Source organism: Carassius gibelio, chromosome B16, assembly GCF_023724105.1.
Source record: "Carassius gibelio isolate Cgi1373 ecotype wild population from Czech Republic chromosome B16, carGib1.2-hapl.c, whole genome shotgun sequence".
Taxonomy (NCBI): Eukaryota; Metazoa; Chordata; class Actinopteri; order Cypriniformes; family Cyprinidae; genus Carassius; species Carassius gibelio.
In genome coordinates, this window is record NC_068411.1 from 20,573,337 (window position 1) to 20,596,183 (window position 22,847).

General features: G+C 37.2%; 1 protein-coding gene across 6 annotated transcripts in view; it reads left to right on the plus strand.

Moving 5' to 3' along the window:
• sema6e (sema domain, transmembrane domain (TM), and cytoplasmic domain, (semaphorin) 6E) overlaps positions 1-22,847 on the plus strand; it is a 168,396-nt gene that overhangs the window by 139,995 nt on the left and 5,554 nt on the right. For 4 of the 6 annotated variants that reach the window (XM_052578290.1, XM_052578288.1, XM_052578289.1 and 1 more), the window contains 3 exons: positions 8,366-8,424; positions 9,974-10,024; positions 14,977-15,123. In XM_052578290.1, coding sequence (XP_052434250.1) covers positions 8,366-8,424; positions 9,974-10,024; positions 14,977-15,123 — 257 coding nt within the window. The remainder of the gene's footprint in view (positions 1-8,365; positions 8,425-9,973; positions 10,025-14,976; positions 15,124-22,847) is intronic. The other 2 variants (XM_052578291.1, XM_052578292.1) reach the window with 2 other exon arrangements.

Consider the following 22,847-nt stretch of genomic DNA (forward strand, 5'->3'; position numbering starts at 1 on the left):
AAATGAATTCATACTCCTCCTCATACTACTCCATACTCCTTTTTCAACATGATGCCAATATACTGAGATGTTAAATTGTGAATGGGTTTAGGATAGCTTAAATGGTGTTGCCATAGAGATTTATTAAAGTAACATAAAAAATACAATAGTTATTTTACTATATCTTTAAAAATTTTCATTCTAACTCTTCATAATTTTTTATATAAGTAGAAGTCCTCATTTGAAGGAAGCACAGTAAGTTTCATAGCTTTATCATTTTCAAGAGCCAGCATAAAATTAAAACTATCATAACTTATAAATCAAGCTTGCAATTCTTAGTACCTATAATGGCCACCAGAGGGAGCTATAGGATTACTTTTAAATAATTATTGGAGAAACGAGTATGATTTAAATAATTTATAGAAATCTTTCAAATAAAATAATATGTATTTTAGGAATTTTACTGATAAAATGACCCTCACTTAATTAGAATAACAAGCTGAAGTATTGTGAACTGTATATTAAGAATAATTCTTAATAGGCTTTATGGACAGATACGTTTTAAGTGACTCTTGAAGGTTCAGCACCACATCCTCTTTTACCACTGTTTAAAGAATTAATCTTACAGAACAGGTGTGAATGAATTTTGGATAGCTTGAATGGTTTTGTCGTGGTGATTTTTTTGAAATAATAGTAAAAAAGGAACCAGTAAAAAAAAGTGCAGCTTCTAAACACTTCAAAAAAATGTACACATAGAAGACAAGTCATTCTGAGGAAATATGCATAGTTTCATGACTATACAACATTATATGGATGATAGAAAATTAAAAAACTATCATACATCTGATGTCACTCTGTCCCTCTGTCACTGTGTGTGTGTGTTTGTGTGTGTTTTAAGTGAATTAGGTGTGAAACTACCAGTGAGCATTTAGTCTCCAGCGCCAACATTTTACAGAACTGCCACTTTCCTGGAGTCTCAGAATTACAATGTGTCAGGTTCTGAGAGATCTAAGATTCCAAAAAAATATTTAATTAGAATACCATGAAGTATTGTGAAATACTATATATTAAGACTTTATATATAGGCTTTATGAACTGATTAGACTGACTCGTGAAGGACCAGCACCACCTCCTCTTGTCCAATGGTTTGAGGATTAAGATTTAGGAGCTCATTTTTATTCCACCTCCTTTCCTGAAAGTCTGTCTTGCAGAATTGACTAAAAATTCATCTTCACATTAATTCCTAATTCTTTTGCAGTTCTTTTGTCAGTTCTTCTTGACCTGTTTTTTCTCTTCCAGCTTTCCTGGACTATTGTATAGCACTCATAAATGATTAAATAAAAAATAATGGTAGTTATTAAGATTGATATGGTTTGGAATTGGTAAAATGTGCTTGGAAAAAAATCACAATAAAACAATGTTTTAATGTTTAAGTTTGGAATATTAACTGACATGAATGAATGCTATATAAATATTGTTCATGTTAACATAATGTTTATAAATGAAATCTTATTGTAAAGTGTTACTAAAGTTATATATATATATATATATATATTGTTCTGTGAATGTGATTTTAAAGTCTAGATGATTCGGATTAACCCTTTAACTGCCATATCAAGTTCAAGTTCTAGTTCAAGTTCAATTTATTTGTATAGCGCATTTACAACAGCCTCCTGGCTGACCAAAGTGCTTTAACATAAGAGCAAGAATATTACACATACATAAAAATAGACCAGACAAAAAATTTAAAACCACCCATTTCAAAATGTAGCATAACACAGTAGTCAGTACACTAAGGAAAATAAAAAAGTTTTTAGCAAAGATTTAAAAATAGACAAGGAAGGGGCCAGTCTGATCTCTAAAGGCAGGGTATTCCAGAGTCGTGGCCCAGCCACTGCAAATGCACGCTCCCCTCTACGCTCCCCTCTATCCTTTAAAACCTCACTGCCAGAGGGATATTGTGAATGCATGTGCTCGCTGGGCACAGTTTACCTGATGCCACCGGGGTGGTGATGGCATTGGTGGCTTGAGCCCGCCATCGCTGCTTGCAGCTATATTTATTATTATTCTTCTTCTTCTTCTTCTTCTCCCGAATGAATCGCATTTTTTAGGGCTTTAACATGCTCAAAAAGTCATGAAACTTTGCACACTCGTCAAACCTGGTGAAAATTTTCGTCTGATATAGGATTCAGAAGAGGGTGTGGCAAAATGGCTCGACAGCGCCACCTATACCAAGAAAATCAACAGCCTTCCAGCTATGTTTCACGTACATGCACGAAAATTGGCACACATATGTAACACACCAATACCTACAAAAAAGACTCTTGGAGCGAAATTCTAAACCCAACAGGAAGTCGGTTATTTTTAATATTATGAGCATATTTTGTGTAATTTTGGTCATTTCCATGTGTTGTATTTTAACGAACTCCTCCTAGAGAGTTCTTCAAATCAACACCAAATTTGGTATGCCTAATCTAAAGGCCTTTGCGATGTTAAATTGCGAAGATCCTGACTTTTCGTTGAAGGGCGTGTCCGTGGCGGCCTGGCGAATTTCGATGATTCGCCATGAAAAATGAAGTTGCTATAACTCACACATACAATGACCAATCTGCCCCAAACTTCACATGTTTGATGAGACTCCGAACCTGAACAGATTGACATGCCCATATTCAGTTATAGTCATAGCGCCACCTATTGGCAACAGGAAGTGACATATTTTACGCTGCGACGAACTACTCCTAGAAATTTTATGACATCAATGTCGTTTTTGTGGTCAGTCTAATCTAAAGGCCTGTGCGATGTTCAGTTGTGAAGATCTTGAGTTTTCGTTAAAAGGCTTGTTCATGGCGCCGCGACGAAGTTCGATGTCTCGCCATGCGAATAAAAGATGTTATAACTCAGGCATAAGATGTCCGATCTTCCCCAAACTTCACATGTGTGATAAGAGTCCTGGCCTGAACAGATCTTCAGGCCAATATTCCACCGGGTGTGGCAGAATGGCTCTATAGCGCCACCTATACACTTTAAACGGAGTGCGCCTCGAGCTATGTTTCACGTACATGTACAAAAATTGGTACACACATGTAACACTCCAATACCTACAAAAAAGTCTCTTGGTACGAAATCCGGATCCCAACAGGAAGTCGGTTATTTTGAATTTTCCCTTCAAAATTTCTGTTGTTTTTGCCATTTTCAGGGGTTGTACTTTAACGAACTCCTCCTAGACATTTATTCAGATCAACACCAAACTTGGTCAGTGTAATCTAAAGCCCTTTGCGATAATAAATTGCGAAGGACTTGAGGTTTCGTTAAAGGGCGGGTCCATGGCGGCCTGACAAATTTCGATGTTTCGCCATGAAAAAGGAAGTTGCTGTAACTCAGACATACAATGTCCAATCTGCCCCAAACTTCACATGTTGGATGAGAATCTTGACTTGAACAGATCTACATGCCCATATTCATTTATAGTCATAGCGCCACCTATTGGCAACAGGAAGTGACATATTTTACACTGCGACGAACTACTCCTAGAAATTTTATTACATCAATGTATTTTTTGTGGTCAGTCTAATCTAAAGACCTGTGTGATGTTTAGTTGTGAAGATCTTGAGTTTTTGTTAAAAGGCATGTCCATGGCGCCGTGACGAAGTTCGATGTCTCGTCATGGGAATAAAAGATGTTATAACTCAGGCATAAAGTGTCCGATCTTCCCCAAACTTCACATGTGTGATAAGAGTCCTGGCCTGAACACATCTGAAGGCCAATATTCCATTGGGTGTGGCAAAATGGCTCGATAGCGCCACCTATAAACTTTCAACGGAGTGCATATACACATTCAATGGAGTGCGCCTCGAGCTATTTTTCACGTACATGTACAAAAATCGGTACACACATGTAACACACCAATACCTACAAAAAAGTCTCCTGGTACGAAATCCGAATCCCATCAGGAAGTCGGTTATTTAGAATTTTCTTGGCAAAATTGGCGTTGTTTTTGCCATTTTCAGGGGTTGTACTTGGACAAACTACTCCTAGAGATATATTCAGATCAACACCAAACTTGGTCAGTTAAATCTAAAGGCCTTTGCGATGTTAAATTGTGAAGATTTTGAGGTTTTGTTAAAGGGCGTGTCCATGGCGGCCTGAGAAATTTTGATGTTTCGCCATGAAAAAGGAAGTTGCTTTAACTCAGACATAGAATGTCCAATCGGCCCCAAACTTCACATGTTAGATAAGACTTCTGCCCTTAACAGATCTACATGCCCATATTCAGTTATACTCATAGCGCCACCTGCTGGCAACAGGAAGTTACATGTTTTATGCTGCGACAAACTACTCCTAGAATTTTTTTTAGATTCATGTATTTTTTTGTGGTCAGTCTATGAGTTTAAATGCATGTTTCTCACGTTCACCTATTTACTAAAGCCACTCGCTGCCGTTGAGCCCGTGTGCGAGGGCCCGTTCATCGCTGCTTGCAGCTTTAATTATTCTTCTTCTTCTTCTTCTCCCGAATGAATCGCATTTTTGAGGGCTTTAACATGCTCAAAAAGTCATGAAACTTTGCACACTCGTCAAACCTGGTGAAAATTTTCGTCTGATATAGGATTCAGAAGAGGGTGTGGCAAAATGGCTCGACAGCGCCACCTATACCAAGAAAATCAACAGCCTTCCAGCTATGTTTCACGTACATGCACGAAAATTGGCACACATATGTAACACACCAATACCTACAAAAAAGACTCTTGGAGCGAAATTCTAAACCCAACAGGAAGTCGGTTATTTTTAATATTATGAGCATATTTTGTGTAATTTTGGTCATTTCCATGTGTTGTATTTTAACGAACTCCTCCTAGAGAGTTCTTCAAATCAACACCAAATTTGGTATGCCTAATCTAAAGGCCTTTGCGATGTTAAATTGCGAAGATCCTGACTTTTCGTTGAAGGGCGTGTCCGTGGCGGCCTGGCGAATTTCGATGATTCGCCATGAAAAATGAAGTTGCTATAACTCACACATACAATGACCAATCTGCCCCAAACTTCACATGTTTGATGAGACTCCGAACCTGAACAGATTGACATGCCCATATTCAGTTATAGTCATAGCGCCACCTATTGGCAACAGGAAGTGACATATTTTACGCTGCGACGAACTACTCCTAGAAATTTTATGACATCAATGTCTTTTTTGAGGTCAGTCTAATCTAAAGGCCTGTGCGATGTTCAGTTGTGAAGATCTTGAGTTTTCGTTAAAAGGCTTGTTCATGGCGCCGCGACGAAGTTCGATGTCTCGCCATGCGAATAAAAGATGTTATAACTCAGGCATAAGATGTACGATCTTCCCCAAACTTCACATGTGTGATAAGAGTCCTGACCTGAACAGATCTGCAGGCCAATATTCCACCGGGTGTGGCAGAATGGCTCTATAGCGCCACCTATACACTTTCAACGGAGTGCGCCTCGAGCTATGTTTCACGTACATGTACAAAAATTGGTACACACATGTAACACTCCAATACCTACAAAAAAGTCTGTTGGTACGAAATCCGGATCCCAACAGGAAGTCGGTTATTTTGAATTTTCCCTTCAAAATTGCTGTTGTTTTTGCCATTTTCAGGGGTTGTACTTTAACGAACTCCTCCTAGAGATTTATTCAGATCAACACCAAACTTGGTCAGTGTAATCTAAAGCCCTTTGCGATAATAAATTGCGAAGGACTTGAGGTTTCGTTAAAGGGCGGGTCCATGGCGGCCTGACAAATTTCGATGTTTCGCCATGAAAAAGGAAGTTGCTGTAACTCAGACATACAATGTCCAATCTGCCCCAAACTTCACATGTTGGATAAGACTCTTGACCTGAACAGATCTACATGCCAATATTCAGTTATAGTCATAGCGCCACCTATTGGCAACAGGAAGTTACATATTTTACACTGCGACAAACTACTCCTAGAAATTTTATGACATCAATGTCTTTTTTGTGGTCAGTCTAATCTAAAGACCTGTGTGATGTTTAGTTGTGAAGATCTTGAGCTTTTGTTAAAAGGTGTGTCCATGGCGCCGTGATGAAGTTCGATGTCTCGCCATGGGAATAAAAGATGTTATAACTCAGGCATAAAATGTCCGATCTTGCCCAAACTTCACTTGTGTGATAAGGGTCCTGGCCTGAACAGATCTGAAGGCCAATATTCCATCGAGTGTGGCAAAATGGCTCAATAGCGCCACCTATACACTTTCAACGGAGTGCGTATACACTTTAAACGGAGTGCGCCTTGAGCTATGTTTCACGTACATGTACAAAAATCGGTACACACATGTAACACACCGATATCTATGAAAAAGTCTCTTGGTACGAAGTCCGAATCCCAACAGGAAGTCAGTTATTTCGAATTTTCTCTGCAAAATTAGTGTTGTTTTGGCCATTTTCAGGGGTTGTACTTTAAAGAACTCCTCCTAGATATTTATTCAGATCAACACCAAACTTGGTCAGTGTAATCTAAAGCCTTTTGCGATCTTAAATTGCGAAGATCTTGAGGTTTCGTTAAAGGGCGTGTACATGGCGGCCTGACAAATTTCATTGTTTCGCCATGAAATAGGATGTTGTTGTAACTCAGGCATAAAATGTCCAATCCTCCCCAAACCTCACATGTTCGATAAAAGTCCTGCCCTGAACACATCTGAAGGCCAATATTCCATTATAATGATAGCGCCACCTGCTGGCAACAGGAAGATTGGCACATATATGGAATAAACACTGACATATTCTACTTATATTTATGAGTTTAAACGCATATTTCTCACCGTTCACCTATTAACTAAAGCCACTCGCTGCCGGTGAGCCCGGGTGCGAGGGCCCGTTCATCGCTGCTTGCAGCTTTAATTATGCATTAATAATTATATCTGCGCATTTAGCACCTGAACAGAATTGCAATGTGTGTCATGGATAAGAGGCACGTTTTTGCACTGAATAATACACACAAAGTGTATTTGGACAAAAGTAATATGTAGTGATTTGTGTGAATCCTGATTTTAGACTCAGGTACAGAATTGCGTGCTCCATTAGACCACAGCCCTCTGATCTAATCACGTCTCCATGGTAACACTGAGAGGAAGCAAAAGTCGACAGAATGTGTTATGCATCTGTGTACGAGATGTCACTCAGGTGCTCGGAGATGACATGCTCGCTTCTGTGATGCCAGAAGCAGACGAACACTGCAGTCGCTCAGAGCAACGTGTCGCTGTGGTTGTGCTGTGAGGCTGCATGAGTCAGCAACGTCCCTCTCAGTAAACATATTCTCTTAAAATTGTACTTAATGTGCTGTTTTGCACAAACACTCATTTCCTCCACACAAAGGTTCTTAAATCTGAAAGACATTTAAAGCTGAAGGTGCTTCTATTTATTGACGCTTGTGCTTGAATGAATAAAACTTTGTGAATGGATTAATTACATACATGCATTTTAAATTCCGTGTTTAACATTTGGTGCTTGATATTTGCATGATGATATATGAAACAATGTCAAAATATGTGTATATTTTACATTGTATATTTATTTATTTAAAAGCATCATGAAAATATCAAGCCCCAAAACTTGTTTTAATATTTTTTAGATTATGTATAGCTATATTTTTAGCAGCATTGAAGCTTCATTTTGTTATTGCAATATATATTTATTGCAATATTTTCCAGTACCTATTTGTGGAAAACAGCCCATGTCATTGTGACACCCACAGCATCATGTACCCGATGAGTCAGTCTCCATCTCTACATGAAAATGTCTGTCAGAAAACAGACACATAGTCTATTTTTTTCTATTTACAGCTTAATGCAAGGAATGTTCTTCATATGAATCACCAAATACAGCTTTGGTTGGGTAAATTTGTTTTATTTTTAGGTAAAATAAGAAAAGAAAAAACGACTAATAATGATAAATCTTCAACTGAGAAAAAAAAAAGTTGTTATAAGTAGTTGCATAGTTTTAATATGTTGCAGTTCCTATAAAATTGCCAGATTTACTCTCATTTGGCATCTACTTAATTTTGAATTCTTGCGTATGCTTCATTAACGAGATGAGCACTGGTATAAATTCTCTACCTATACATTTGAATTTGTTTCTCATCTTCTGGCTGTTAAATCACGGCTGTCAGTCATGATATAGATGAAGTGTCCTTGTATGTCAGACACTCGAGCCTCAATCAAATTGTAGCATGTTATTTCCCTTTACAGTTGCTTGGAGAGGCAACACAGACTGCTGACAGCACAACTAATTAGAGGGATCATTCAGGGAAAGGCTCACAAAAGAATGATTGTCACTCTCTTGTCCTCCTCCTCCTGCTCACGCTCTCCTTCTCTCTCTGTTGTGTCGTTCTCCCTCTCCGTCTCTGTCACAGGTCTGGATTCGAGCAGTATGTGGAGAGTGGATATCCTCAGTACCCAGACAGCTGTCATGGTGAGTTCCAGACAGTCCGAGCTGACTTGCTCCCAGAGATCATAACTCATTCACACCATTATTACATTCCTACTACAACTTCACTTGTGTTCTGAAGACTTCCAGAACTCTAGAACCTTTCTGAGGGAATCTCATGGAACATGTCAGGAACATGCATGGGTCGTGTTTCTCTCCAACAAGAAAAGAGACAAAAATAAATCAAATTTTTTTCCAAGATGTCATTTTTTCATATTTTGGCTTTTTTTTTTTTTTTTTTTTTTTTTTTGCCGGAATGAGTGTGTCATTCCTAGCCATATCAGCCTAGGAAATTGCAACTTTTCATTTTCCGCCGGTTTTAGTACATGGTGTAACTACAGAAGAGTCAAATTTTAACTAAGAAAAATATCAAAACGCTTTGATCATTTTTGAACGAGATGCTAACGGTCTAATCAGATTCAATGATCTATGCTAAGCTAAGCTAAAAGTATCACTGCCAGAGCCAAACATTGACTGAATGTATTCGAAAACGCTAAAACTCAACTGTTTAACTCTAGAGGAGTTGGAAAATGAGCCTATTTAAAAAAAAATAAAAAAAAAAGTGGAGGGTTCCTTTAATTATAATATATATTAATTTACTCAACAGTTCAAGATATAATTTAATTGTTGCTTTTATTCAGCAAAGATGCCTTTAATTTGTCTCAAAAGTGGTGTTCCTGTTCATCAAAGAAACTTGTATTATTAGAATCCCATATCAGAATGATTTTGAAGGATGATGTGACACTGATTACTGGAATAATGGATAATTAAAATTCACAGGAATAAATAAAAAGAATTAATACATTCAAATTATAAGTTATTTAAAATTGTAATAATGTTTTGCAGTATTACTCTAAATGGTGAACACAAAGGACTTCTTTTAAAATTATACAGATCTATACAGTGTGTGTGTGTGTGTGTGTATATATATATATATATATATATATATATATATATATATATATATATATATATATATATATATATAATATAATATATATAATATAATATATATATTTGTGCAACACATCAATACATAATGAAATTGATGTCACAAAAAAATAAAAAAATAAAAAAATAAAAATAAAATAAAAAAACTGCAAAATGAAAATTCTTGTCTCTTTTCACATTAAGGTGGACATTTCTTTTATTTTATTTTCATTATTTTCATTTATTTTAATGTTTGATGCATTGTGCCAGAATTAACCTATTGCTAATTTTCATTCAGTCCCATATATAATAGATTCATGTATTGTGTGCATTCCAGTGCTGTAATAGCAGAAGGAAAGAAATTAAAGTGATCATTATGATTGATATAAATCTGCTTAGACATAGTAAGATTCCTTTGATGCATGGCCTCAAATAGCTTATTGCTTTTATGCATCAGGACAGATCCAATATGTTACTATAAGACAACACTGTTCAATAAATAATCTGATTAATTGACAGTAAAAACACAATAAAGCATTCTTCTGCTGAGTAATAAAGTCCATTAGCCTGACTGTAGATTTTCTTCATCTAATTCTTTCTGCAGATGTCTTGGCCACGACTCGCAAGCAGAACCCTGCAGTGGACTCGGCGTACGGTCAGTGTATTAATTCAATCACATAAGCTTTAAATTCAGTAATTCAAATTGCTTTAGTAAATGGTTACACTTTGTCCAACCATAATCACAGGCATGTCCATATCCATGACCATTTTAAAGCAGAATTTTTATGGCCAGCCATTATATTCTGAATGGTTGGGTCTTGTATTCAACAATAGGCACAGATTGCTATAATTTTTTTTTTCACATTGTGTCACTGATCTTTTGGTGTGGATTTTTTTTGTATGCTTTTCACGCACACATGCATAAATCTTCAGTCTGACCCGCTCTGACCTCTGAGCAGCTCTTACAACAGCTCAGAGAGAGGCGATAGATTCCCAGATCAATAGAGTCTGTTACACAAATGACCCGCAGTGAGTCTGCAGGCTGCAGATCTGGACCGCAGACAGAAATGTCCTGCAGGGCTGTGGGCCGTATCAGAGAGCTCTGAGCAAGAGCTTTGGAGGAACAACTGAAAATCACGATCGGACAAATTAATTTTCTCACTGAGTGGATGTGTGACGGTATGTCTTTGTGTGAGTGAGAGAGAGGAACAGAGGGTGTATATGTTGTGATAGACGGTGCATGTGCATGAAAGATATTGAGAGAGAGAGAGCATATGTGTGTTTTTTGGAAGGAGAGAGGACGCGTGTGAAAGAGGGAGGGGAAAGTGTGTGTGTTGAAGAGCGAAATAGAAATGTGCAAGGTTTGTTTTTCGTTTTTTTGCAAACTGTATTATATTTCAGACAGTCATGAGCTAATACTAGCTGACAGCTGGCCTGTGTGTGTGTGAAAGTGTGTGTTAACATCCCTGGGTGGTGTTGTCTGGTTTTGCTTCTGAAGCGTGCCAGTGAATGCAGTGTGATCCGGGTCATAGCATACAGCTATTGTACCACACACAGTGCACTGTGACTCTCCCTCACACACACACACACACACACACACACACACACACACACACATCAGAGCTCCCTGTCCTCTGTGGATGAAATTAAATATCCAGTATATTTCTCAAAATCCTTGTATTACCATCTGGATTATTCACACGAGGTTATTAGCACAGATGAGTTTTAGTAAATAATAACGTTTCCAAGTCACCTGCTTTGTTCTGTTCTAATCTTCAGCTAATGAATCAGTGCTGCTGTTTTCTGAGCTGATTATAGTACCAAAATATTTCTATCCTGCAATCTGTCCATCATCCAGTTAGAGAGAAGTGAATAACTCCCCGCATTGTCTTTCTGGCTGTTTTCATAGTATTAGAGGGGAGGGAGAAAAGGTAGAAAGTTGATGGATGGAAAGAAGCAAGAAAGGAAGGTTGGGAGGAAGTATAAAAATAAGAAAGTAAAGAAGAATAGATGAAGAGAGGGAGAAAGTGAGGAAGAGTAAGTCGATAAAGCAAGCTTAGATTAAAGAAGGAATCATAGATTATGAAGAAAGAATAGATGAAGAATGAAAAAAGAACGGCTTGAAATAAGAAATAAGAAAGAATAGATTCATGACTGAGAAAGAATAGAATCATGAAGAAAGACCATAAGAAAGAATAGGTTCATGAAGAAGATTCCTTAAGGATAAAAATAAAGACAAATAGATTTGTGAAGGTAGAAAAATACATTCATGATTAATGAAGAAAGAACAAATGACAAAGTAAGAATAGATTGATGAACGAAGAAAGAATAATGAAGAAAAATAGATTAAGCTAGAAAATTGACAAAGTGTAGATTCACAAAGAAAGATTACATTTATTAAAGTAGAAGGAATAGATTCATGAAGGTAGAAAGAATAGATTAATTATAAAGAATAGATTCAGGGAGAGAATAGGTTCTGGAAGAAAGAGTAGATTCACTAACAATAGATTCACAAAGAAAGCTTTGATTCACGAAGAAAGAATAGATTCACAAGAAAGCATTGATTCATGAAGAATGAATGGATTCATTAAAGATAAAAAAATTATGAAGAAGAATAGATGAAAGAATAGATTAATGAAGAAAGAACAGATTTACAGAAAAATAGATTCATGAAGAAAGAATAATGAAGAATAGATTCACAAAGAAAGATTACATTTATGAAAGTAGAAGGAATAGATTCATGAAGAAAGAATGGATTCATTAAGGATAAAAAATAACGAAGAAAAATAGATTTGTGAAGATAGAATAGATTCATGATAGATGAAAGAATAGATTAATGAAGAAAGAACAGATTCGCATAGAAAGATAGATTCATGAAGAAAGATAAATGAAGAATAGATTCACAAAGAAAGATTAGATTTATCAGAGTAGAAAGAATAGATTAATTATAAAGTTTAAAGAAGGGAGAATTGAAGGACGTGAGATGGATCAAAGAAGAGACAATGAAGGCAGAAAGTGAAGGGCAGAGGATGGGCTGAGGTGTCATAAGCTCCTTTCACACCGTGATTCCGGCAAATACACGGGTAAAGTGTTCCGACAATTGTTCCCGGGTCGCTAGATTTAGCACTTTCACACTGCCAGTGATTACCCGGGATATGTGCGTGCTTTCACACACAAACCGGAACGGCATGACATCAGGCCGTGATGTGTAATGTACGAGTCAAAAACGTAAGGCACGTTATACTTTCACTGAAGCTGGCCAAAGATCTTGGCGTCAGCGCAGAAAGTGAGGAACTAACTGATCTCTGCTTCATTACAGTTTGCACACATTTTTTCATCACCAACATTGATCTTCCTTCAAAAAAAAAAACTGGTAAAAGAGTCGCGCGATAATGTGCGTCATCACTAGGACACGGCATTAGATCTGGCTTGTTCACACAGCGCTCGTCCCGGGATTGAACCCGGCAATGTTACTAGATCCCCGACCCGGGTTCAATACCGGAATCAATCCCGGGATGTGTTTGCTTTCACACAGAAAGCGACCCTGCAATGTTTCGCCAATTTGCCGGATCCGATGTGCAGTGTGAAAGGGGCTTTGGAGGTGTGGGATGCTGGCCGGTGTGTCCCGGTGCTCCTCTCTGTGGAAGAGCACACAGTGGGTGCACACATTCAATAAGCTTCCCCGCCGCTTCATTCAGCCGCCACAGCTCCTGGAAATGACACGGCAGTGCAGCTCCTCACCTCACGCTGAGACAAAGCCTCCCTCGGCACCTCAGCACGGTAATTACAGCTCTACCTGCATTCAAGAGAACTTGTTACATCCTCAGAACTCTCGCCGTCTTCCCACTGCGTGATAAAGCCATCCCATTGTGAAAGGTGGACCTGTTTTCCGACAGCTCTTTTCTTCCAGCACCCTTTAAATAGAATAGAAACGGAACTATAATAAAAGCGTCTTGTGTGCCAGCCGCGAGCTCTCTGTTGATCGGTCACTGTTAGGCACAGATGGCAAGATGACAGGCTTTATTTAGAGGTGGGCAGGCAGAGGATGGGCTCCGCGTTTGGCCCCGGACGACCGGCTGCTGTTCAGGAGTACTGTGTGCCGCTACATTAAGCATTAGTCTGCCGATGGAGCTCATCACAGCAGCCCGAGCCAGAGGATGCTGAGTCTTTCAGAAGGAGAACCCTGCAAGGTCATTGGTATTTTAAGTCGCCCGGGAATGAGGAGAGCTAAATCTCTGAATCAGACTTATGAGGATATCCTCAAAGTAAGTGGTCCGCAAGTATGTTTAGGATCAGCACTGTGTGGGGGAATGGATGAAGGGAGGGGAAACTGTTCAAAAAGAAGCTTCTGTGAGATTAGCTCAGCTCAGATCAGATGCCTCCAAGGCCAAGATTCGATTCTGCAATACTCTGGTGCTAGAAATTCATGTGGTGGCACAACAAAACAAGGAAAATGTTTTAGTGTTTCTTCTGCAAGATGTTGTTGTTTTTATATATATCTATCTTTATATATCTATATCTTTATATATCTATATCTATCTATCTATCTATATCTATATATATCTATATATATATATATATATATATATATATATATATATATATATATATATATATATATATATATATATATATATATATATATAGATAGATAGATATATATATATATATAGATATATATATATATAGATATATAGATAATTTTTTTTAATGATTTTCACTGTGAACCCTTCAATTTACAACTTCTGAAATCTTTTACAAAGCTATTCAAAGGGATAGTTCACACAAAAATGAAAACTCAGTTTACTTAATTTATTAACCAACATGTTGTTATAATGCCGTATAACTTGCTTTCTTCAATTAGAATGAAAAAGGTGTGGGTTTTTTGTTTGTTTTTGTCTTTTGGTCCACTCAATGAAAGTCAGTGGGGTCTAATGAAATAAGAATTAAAGACATTTAGACTTATTCATTCAGTTTAAACCTGTTTTAGTGTGTGTCTATATTTATTTATATATATATATATATATATATATATATATATATATATATATATATATATATATATATATATATATATATATATATATATATATTATTATTATTTTTTTTATTTTTTTTTCATTTATTTTTTTTCATATAATGTGCATGTTTTATTTTATTTCCGCTTTCTTTCAATTAATAATAATTATCCTTGAACATTTGGTGCAACAATAACAACATTTGTTGTTTTGGTCCCCATCGACTGTCATCATATGGACAGTTCTTTGAAATATCTTCTGTTATTACTCCCATGTTACTCCTCACCTGTATGACTTTCTTTCATCTATAGAACATAAAGAAAATATTTTTAAGAACGATTTGGAAGTCAGTGAGGTCCAAACCAAAACCCCCAAAAAATCTGATTTTGTTTTTAACAGAACAAAGACAATCATAAATTTGTTAATGACATGAGAGCGATGACAGAATTTTCATTTTTGGGTGAACTGATATTGTACAAAATGGAAATGTTGAACTCGCATATTTAAATGGATGTTTTTCCTGATTTAAAATACATTTCATGGATATTTCTCATAAGTAACTTGTTGCCCCCTTCCAATACAACCACAGGAAAGACCTCACCCACAAGCGCCAGCACAACCAATCAGGGGCCAGCTCTGCCCAAGGGTGTCTCTGAGACAGGTACCCGCCCCGAGGAGGGGAGGCGGGGAGGGCAGGGTTCTCCTGACTTGAAGCCAGGCAGTGTGGAGATGGAGGGTAAGGGGGTGGGGAGAGGCCCTTGGCCCATTGTCTGTCTTCTAGCTTCCCTTATCCCAAATTTAAACTTTTCTAGCGCTGTATTGGATTCCGCCGCATGACCCCACAGCTGCGCACTAAACAAGATACACTCACAAAGAAACAAAAATATAAAGAATCCCAAAGAATCTAAGTAAAGTGCACATTCATACACATGACTTGAAGATGCAAACAAATTATCTTTCCTAAAAAAACCTAGTCAGGCAATCTGCATTCGACCTTCCCTGTTGTTTCTACTAGACAAACAAAAAGAACAAATTGTCTGCAGTCCACTTTGTTGTTTTAATACATTTAAGTCTGCACTACAGTTCATCTCCAAAGGTACTTTGTCTGGATTCCACTCATGTGTCCCTGGCTGAAGTTCGCTAGAATCCAGCAAAATGATCATAAATCCTGCGCCCGCTGCTATGATCATCCACTCAGCCTGTAATGAGAAGCCCCAGCAGTCGATAAATAAGCAGCGACTACAGACCCGAGGGCAGACGCCGCCTGATAGAAATTTCCAGCATGCCATCTTTTCAGCTGCTCGGTCAAGAGCAGTCACACGCTCATGCAATCAAACGACCCGCAGACCGGAGAGGTTCGGCAGTTTAGTCACAACACACCTTATATCGCCCTCTCTTCACATCTCAACTCGTCCCTCGATTTTAATATCCCTGTTGTTGAGAGGTAATGTGTTAATACACACAGACTGTTGCGAACCTCAGAGGGCTGATGGTTTTTCACACCCTGCCTTTGTGGCATTATTCAGTCTAGCTGATTAAATTAAAACTTTACAACAGCTGCTTTCAGTTCAAGCTAAAGTTCCATATTTGTATCCTATATCTGCTTTTGACATTTCAGACCAGAGTATGAAAGTAGTGCTGAATAGATAGTTTGCCACACTTTCTTTTAATGAAAATATTCTTCAATTTATTCTGTTTGTTCAATGTTTTGGCATGTTGTATTCATTCATTTATAAAAAAAAATATTCAAACATTCTGTATGTTAACTTAAACGTGTATTTAAATTTATAAGAAATATAAAACTGAAATAATTTTACGAGTACACAGTTATAATTATACCTTTATGCTTTATTCATTGTCAGTGTTTTAAGCGTGTTGTTACAGAAAGAGCGTATTCACAATGTGACTTACAGTACAAGTTCTTCAGGTGCTCTTTTTGTCATTTTGTGCAGATGCAAGCTGTAATATTATGTTATTTGGATTAATCTTATTTATAGGATGCGTTTGGGTGAGTTAATTAATCCCGTTAGAAAAGCACTTCAGTTTACCGGTGTTCATTCATCATTCAACTTCAGCTCAAGTGGTTTATTCGGCAGCATTATAGACTTTTATTGGATCATTCAAAAGAGTTACATAGATTTTTCCTCTTCAAAAAAATTATTAGTGTCTGAGTTTTCTTTCTTCTTTTATATTTTTGTAAACTTTATCTTTAAAATATATTTGTTGTATATTAAAAATCTTTGTGATATTTCCGTGCTGTCCTCATTACGAAAAAAATATATTTTTTTGTCAGTAATTTAATTTACCAAATTAAAACTCATAGCTAGATCTCCATTATATGAGCTGTTAGTTAAAATGTAATTTCTAATGTTTCAGTCTTTTCTTTTATTTACAATCTGCATCAGCACAGTTTATTTTAGTGCACAGGGTCAGAGTCAAGTGATCCATTCCATTCCTACGGCTTTAGATACTGTTGACTTAAGTATGCGTATATATATATAAAATGAGAGCGATAATGATGTCTGCTGAAGCTAAATCTCTACTTGTTCTGAGGCGGCGGCTGCCGAGTCCATCCGCTTGTTAATGTTATTTTAAACACACCTTCTCGCAGGTCATTCACACACTCCAATAAGTGCTATGATGGCAGGAACTCTGGCCCCCTGATAATTTGCGTGAGTGTTGGGGAACGGACTGCCATGAGGGGGTGGGCGAATTCTGAAACTCATTAAAACACAGTCGAAGATGAACTGACAATGAACTCCGGCTGAACTCCAGGCTGAAGACGCATCCAGTCCTGCAGAGAGGCTATTAATACCAAGGCAGGGGGAGAAACAAAGAGAGAGCCTGAGGTTTAGGGAGTCGGCGAGAGATGGAAACATGTTGAAATTGGGTGGAAGACATCGAGGCTTCCACATCGTGAAAGTGGAAGGATAATGGAAAAGGACGGAGTGAGAAATCTGCTGATTTTGATTCCAATCACACACCAAAACTAGGCTCTGCACACGCAGGTGTGGTAACTGCTTTAATCGACTTTCTAGGAGCTCTGCTCCCGAAAAGAGCAAAGTGACGTCCTTCTCATTAAAGTGTTTCACTTGTAAATGTCACAGTCAGCCTGCCGCCCGTGTAGCCAGAGCCAGGTAATAATGTCCATCACCAAAGGTCACAATAAAATAGATCCCGTTTTCTCTGAAAAATTCTCTTTATATCAAGCCAGCACATGCCCTGACACATGCAGACTCGACACACAGGCTATTAAATAGTGCACACACACTAGTTATTTCTAAAGAACTGTGGGCTCATGCGGAATCGGATCCATATAATGCGCTCCCTAAAACCCTCTGCCCCCCTCTCCTTTTCCTTGCCCCTTCCCTCTCTTCCTCCGGTACTTCTGACTGGAGAGATGTAGTGTTCTGTTAACCTGCCTGTTTTTTCAGACTAATGCTTCACCTTCTTAAGTTCTAAAGCCTCTCTTATTTTCCTCCTCTGGGTTTAGTTTAGAATCTCGTAAAGCCTGAGCTCTGTAGTCCGACTTTAGGATTATGGCCTTCAGCTTTTTTAGTTCTTCTAGAACTGTCTGTTGCCTCTTTCTCTCTCTCTCTCTCTCTCTCTTTCTTTTTTTGTCTTATAGTTCATAATTTTCTTCTAAGGATTAGGATACTTGAGCAGCTCAGGCTTCAGAGTGAGGCTGTAGCGAGTTCGATTGTTTCCCGCATGCTTGTTTGCTTCTCTAGGGTCGTAAGATCTCTAGTTTGAGATGCCGCTGGCTTCCATTGAGTTTTCGCATTTCTTTCCCTATCTGCTTGTGTGGTGTGTCAGAAAGTATGGGTGAATCCGCTGCATGAATCTAACGTCAGCTCTCGATTGAAAGCGCATCTTCAGTTTGCTGAAGAGAAGAGTCGCTCTCTTATCAGATACCTGCTTTATTTGGTTCTGAATGCATGATGCATCATATTATGCATGATGTTTTGAAATGTTATGTTCTGTAAAATGTGTTGACTTTTGTGGATTCTAAAGGTCCTTTCACATGATTCGCATCAACCTTATCCGGTGCATTGAAATCTACAGCGTTCCCCCTGATACTGTCTGATGGTGCAACACTCAAACTTGTTCACTGCTAACCTTTCCAGGCACAGTCAATGATTACTGGACAGTTTATATGAGGGATCGTTACATGTCACAGAAATTAGTTATACAGCAACCCCAAAGGAATGTGGAATTTGAGGGGGGGGGGGAAACATGATTTGTTATATTATTTAACATTGATTTATTTATATATGATATAAAATGCCTTTTAGTGTTTTTTTTTTTTTTTTTTTTTTCAATTTTATATAGTAATAAAATAATAATGTTAGCCAATCGAAACAATTGCTTGGACTTTTTTTGTTCTGAGCTCATACGCATGTTAACATATTTTGTAACAATTTATGGTTTATATATGATCAACTATATAATAGCAACCTCTTAATGTCTCTGTGCCATGACTTTATCCACATCGTTACCAGGTGAAGGTAAAAAACGGCACGTACGCTTCTATTAAGATCGAGCCCTGATGCGAGTCATGTGAAAAGGACTTGATATTATTATTTGTATATAATCACTATACTGTATTTCAAGAAGGATGCTAATGTCCAAATATGTTAATAATGCTATTTTCGTGTCAATTTCTCATGTCAAACCATTTACTTGCCAGAAAAATGACTTTATAAAAGCTTCTGCAGAATCTATCAAATTATGCATTAAGGGGACAAGAGCGCTGAGCTGAAAATGCAAATATATTCAGACAGAATATTTTCTCATTTCCTGCGTTCACCGATTCAGGCGTGCTCAATTATTTACTTTTGTTTGCTGTTCTCTGTGTGCCTGCTCATATTGTCAATTATATTCTATCATGAGGTAAAGTAATACTCATCCATGTTTAATTTTCCGGCGGATTTCGCACTTCTGTGTGGAGATCAGATGATGGCAGTCACCTTTTGACTGAATTAATTTGCTCCCATTTTGGCATTTGCTTGTGTTGAGCTAGATACAAAAGGGCTTGATTTCAACTTCTCATAGCCCTCTATAAAGCCGTCTATAAAGTTCTACAGACAATGCAACATTGTTCAGCAGTGAATTTCTAAAAGCTTCTCAGCCAAGACCCCACAGATATTCTTCACTATTTCTGAAAGGATGATCATTTCCAATCCACTTGATAGTATACAAATTAAATGAAAAGCTTTTCACAATTTAAAATGTTTAAATGCCAACTAGTACTACGCTACTAAAGAACCTCTTGGAATAAAAAAAGCAATACCAAAACCCATCTGTGTGATTACAACAACACTATTCCCAGCTTCAGGGTCTCGGCATGTCCTGCTTATTCCACATGCACCTCGAGAAAGATTATTTATGACAGCATTGCTGCTTTCACATCAGTGCCGAAACACTAGATGTAATTGGGTTATCAAGAGGCAAGACTATTGAACGCCCTGGAAAGCCATGAGCCTAACACAACTAATTATTACCTTCTCCTAAAAACACCAAGTGAGTGATTGGCCAATATACTTAAAATAAAAGGGGGTTTCCATTGTGATGAAACCATTTATTTCTTAGGGTTATGAACATTTTAATAACTTCAATATCCATTATCATATCAAATGTGTGATGGAAAGATTCTACAGATGATAAAGGTTCTTCAAGGAACCATAGCTGCCAGAGAATATGCCCTAACAGTGTAGTCTCCTTACAGATGAGATTCCTCCTCCTATTAAGCACAAATCCAAAAAAGAAAAGCTAAAGACATAGATATAGTCCCCCAGGAAAAGGCTGTTTTCTTCTCACCTTTGTTCTGAGATAAAGAGCATAAACTGAATAACAGTATAGCCCTTGAAGCTCTGAGACTCCAAGGATCCCACCATCACCAAATGGGCCTGATCTATTCAGTGATATCAAATTTATGGTGCATAAAATGTTCCATTCCCGAGCCTTTCACAGGCAATCAGACACACAGAGAAAGCGGGAGAAAAGGATAGGCACCAACAAAGCATTTAAAGAAACCAGGGTTTGTGTGTGAAAATGTTAAAGGGATCGTTCACCCAAAAAAGTTGTTATTGTTTATTAAACAATTAGTATTTTGTTATTGGTGTAAGAATTTGAACAAAAACTTTCCATTTATGTCAAGTCATATGGGTTTGGATTGGAACAACATAAAGGTGAATAAATGATGACAGAATTCACATATTTGGGTGAAGGATCCCTTTACAGAATAAGATATCTAATAATATTTCTCATGTTTTTACCACTAGCCCACAGCAGTTCATTTAATGATGTTATACTCATAGGTGATATTTCATACTTGTTGAGCTTCACTAATAATACAGTTCTGCCATCCTAATGGCTTTTGATAAAAGTCCCATCTAAAAGTAATTTATATATGAATTTTCCATTAAAAAGGCTTTTGTCCGGCAAGTTTCTCCATGTTTTACAGATAAACAAGCCTGACTGAGATTACGTGTTTTCCGAACATGGAGACTTGTTCTACTGCTCTTGCTAAGGTTCAAATAATTTCATCTGAGGCCAAAACAGAAGCTGTTTTAATGTCATTATTATATAAATGGTGATAACCAAATTTTACTCCATTTCTTTTATCTTAAATGAACATGTTAACTTTGGCAGCCCTAGTATATACACGCTTATATTTTAGCAGAGCTTTGAGAGATTGCTCACAAGTCTGCTTTCAATTAAACACACTTTTTTTGCCCTTCAGATTTTTATGGACGTCTCTCGCACTTCTTTCTCCCACTCTCCAGTTCTTTGAGAAGGAGTTACTAGGGGTTTGACAGAGGCCTACACAATCCCTCACACAGCCGAAAGAAAGATTGAAAGACTTACAGTTTTCACCACTGAAAATCTGTCACTCATTTCTCTCCACCACTTCATTCTATCAACCTCTTTTCTTCTCACCCACTCTCTGACTCTCAGTACCATTCATTTTTTTCCTCTCCTCTCCTTTCTCAAGAAATCTGTCATTCTTTTTTTTTTTTTTTTTTACAAAAGTCATCTTCCTCAGTTCACTCTATCCCTTTTTTCCTCCTCTTCATGCTCATTCTCTTTCTTTGAGTCAATGAGGAGTTATTGGATTTTTGACAGAGGCATACAGTATACAATACACAGCCAGGAGAAAGTGAAAGCACCTCCCTCTCCTCTCTTCCACTCCCACTCTCATACTTTCAGTACTACCATTTATTTTACTTTCTTTCATTTGTTACTAATTTGTTTGTTTTTATTTTCCATGTATTTGGTTTTATATGTATATTTAATTAATTTATATTTAATTTTTTCAATGATAAAAAAAAAAAAAAATTGTTCTTTTTTTTGTTTCTCTTTCACTCCCTTCTGTTTTCAATCTTTCTCTGTCCTCTTTCCTTCTGCTTTCTTTCTTTCCGTCTTTCTCTCTTTCTGTCTTTTTAAAATTCTTTGTTTGATTGTCTTTTGGCAAAATTAGGTCTGTATAATTCCTGTCCCTGTTCTTCACGTATTTATGCTATATTTAGCCTCCGTTTTGCCAAGAGTTTTTAAAAGGGAGATAAGCCGGCAGCCAAAAACTCTTACAATATATAGTTTTTTTTTTTTTTTTAAACTGATGATTATCTTGTTTGCATGGCTCTGAAAATAACCAACCCAATTACAAAGTCAACTAGATATATATTTAAAGTATTTAAAGATATACATTTAAATATATCTTTAAATGACATTTAAAGTTTATCTATGCATTTATTTATTTATTTTCCGTTTTTATGTCAGTGAAAACACTGCTATTCCGTTGTTAGCTTTAATATAAACTGTAGTGCTATAAAGTCTTAGCATACATTCAGCTTATTATTTTATTTTGATACTGATGAGTTAATAAGATTTTAGATCTATTTTTTTTAATTACCTTTGGATTAGTGTACTGTACAAAAAGCTACTGAGTCATGAAAGAGGACTACAAACCTGTTGTGACACCAAAAGTGTGTGTTTGTGAGTCACCCATCGCGTAGCATATGTTGGCCCTCAGTGCTTCCCAGGGGCCAAAGACCTCAGTTTATAGACCAGCAGAAAGCAGACGGATGAGTCAGAGGAAAATAAAGGTCCCTTCTATTATTCAGAACATCTTCCGGTATATTTGCACATAAGTCTGTTATAGCTTGCAAGAAAATAAGGCAAACTCCAGCAGGTGTATTAGAAGATTGATTCTGTTGTATTTAAACATTAAACATGTAAATTATGATGCCTCAGAAAGAAAAAAAAAGGTTAATTCTTCCAGTAACTATTCTCTGAGACTGGAGATGTATGCGCTTGCGCACTGGGCTACTCTTTTAGAAGTTTACTTCGCTATAACTCATTCTGATTTGCATCTATAAACAGAAACATTTTTACAGGAGAGAACTGAGTTGGCGGGAAGCTTTCTTCCTGCTATAGCTAGCAATCCACAGTTGCTAG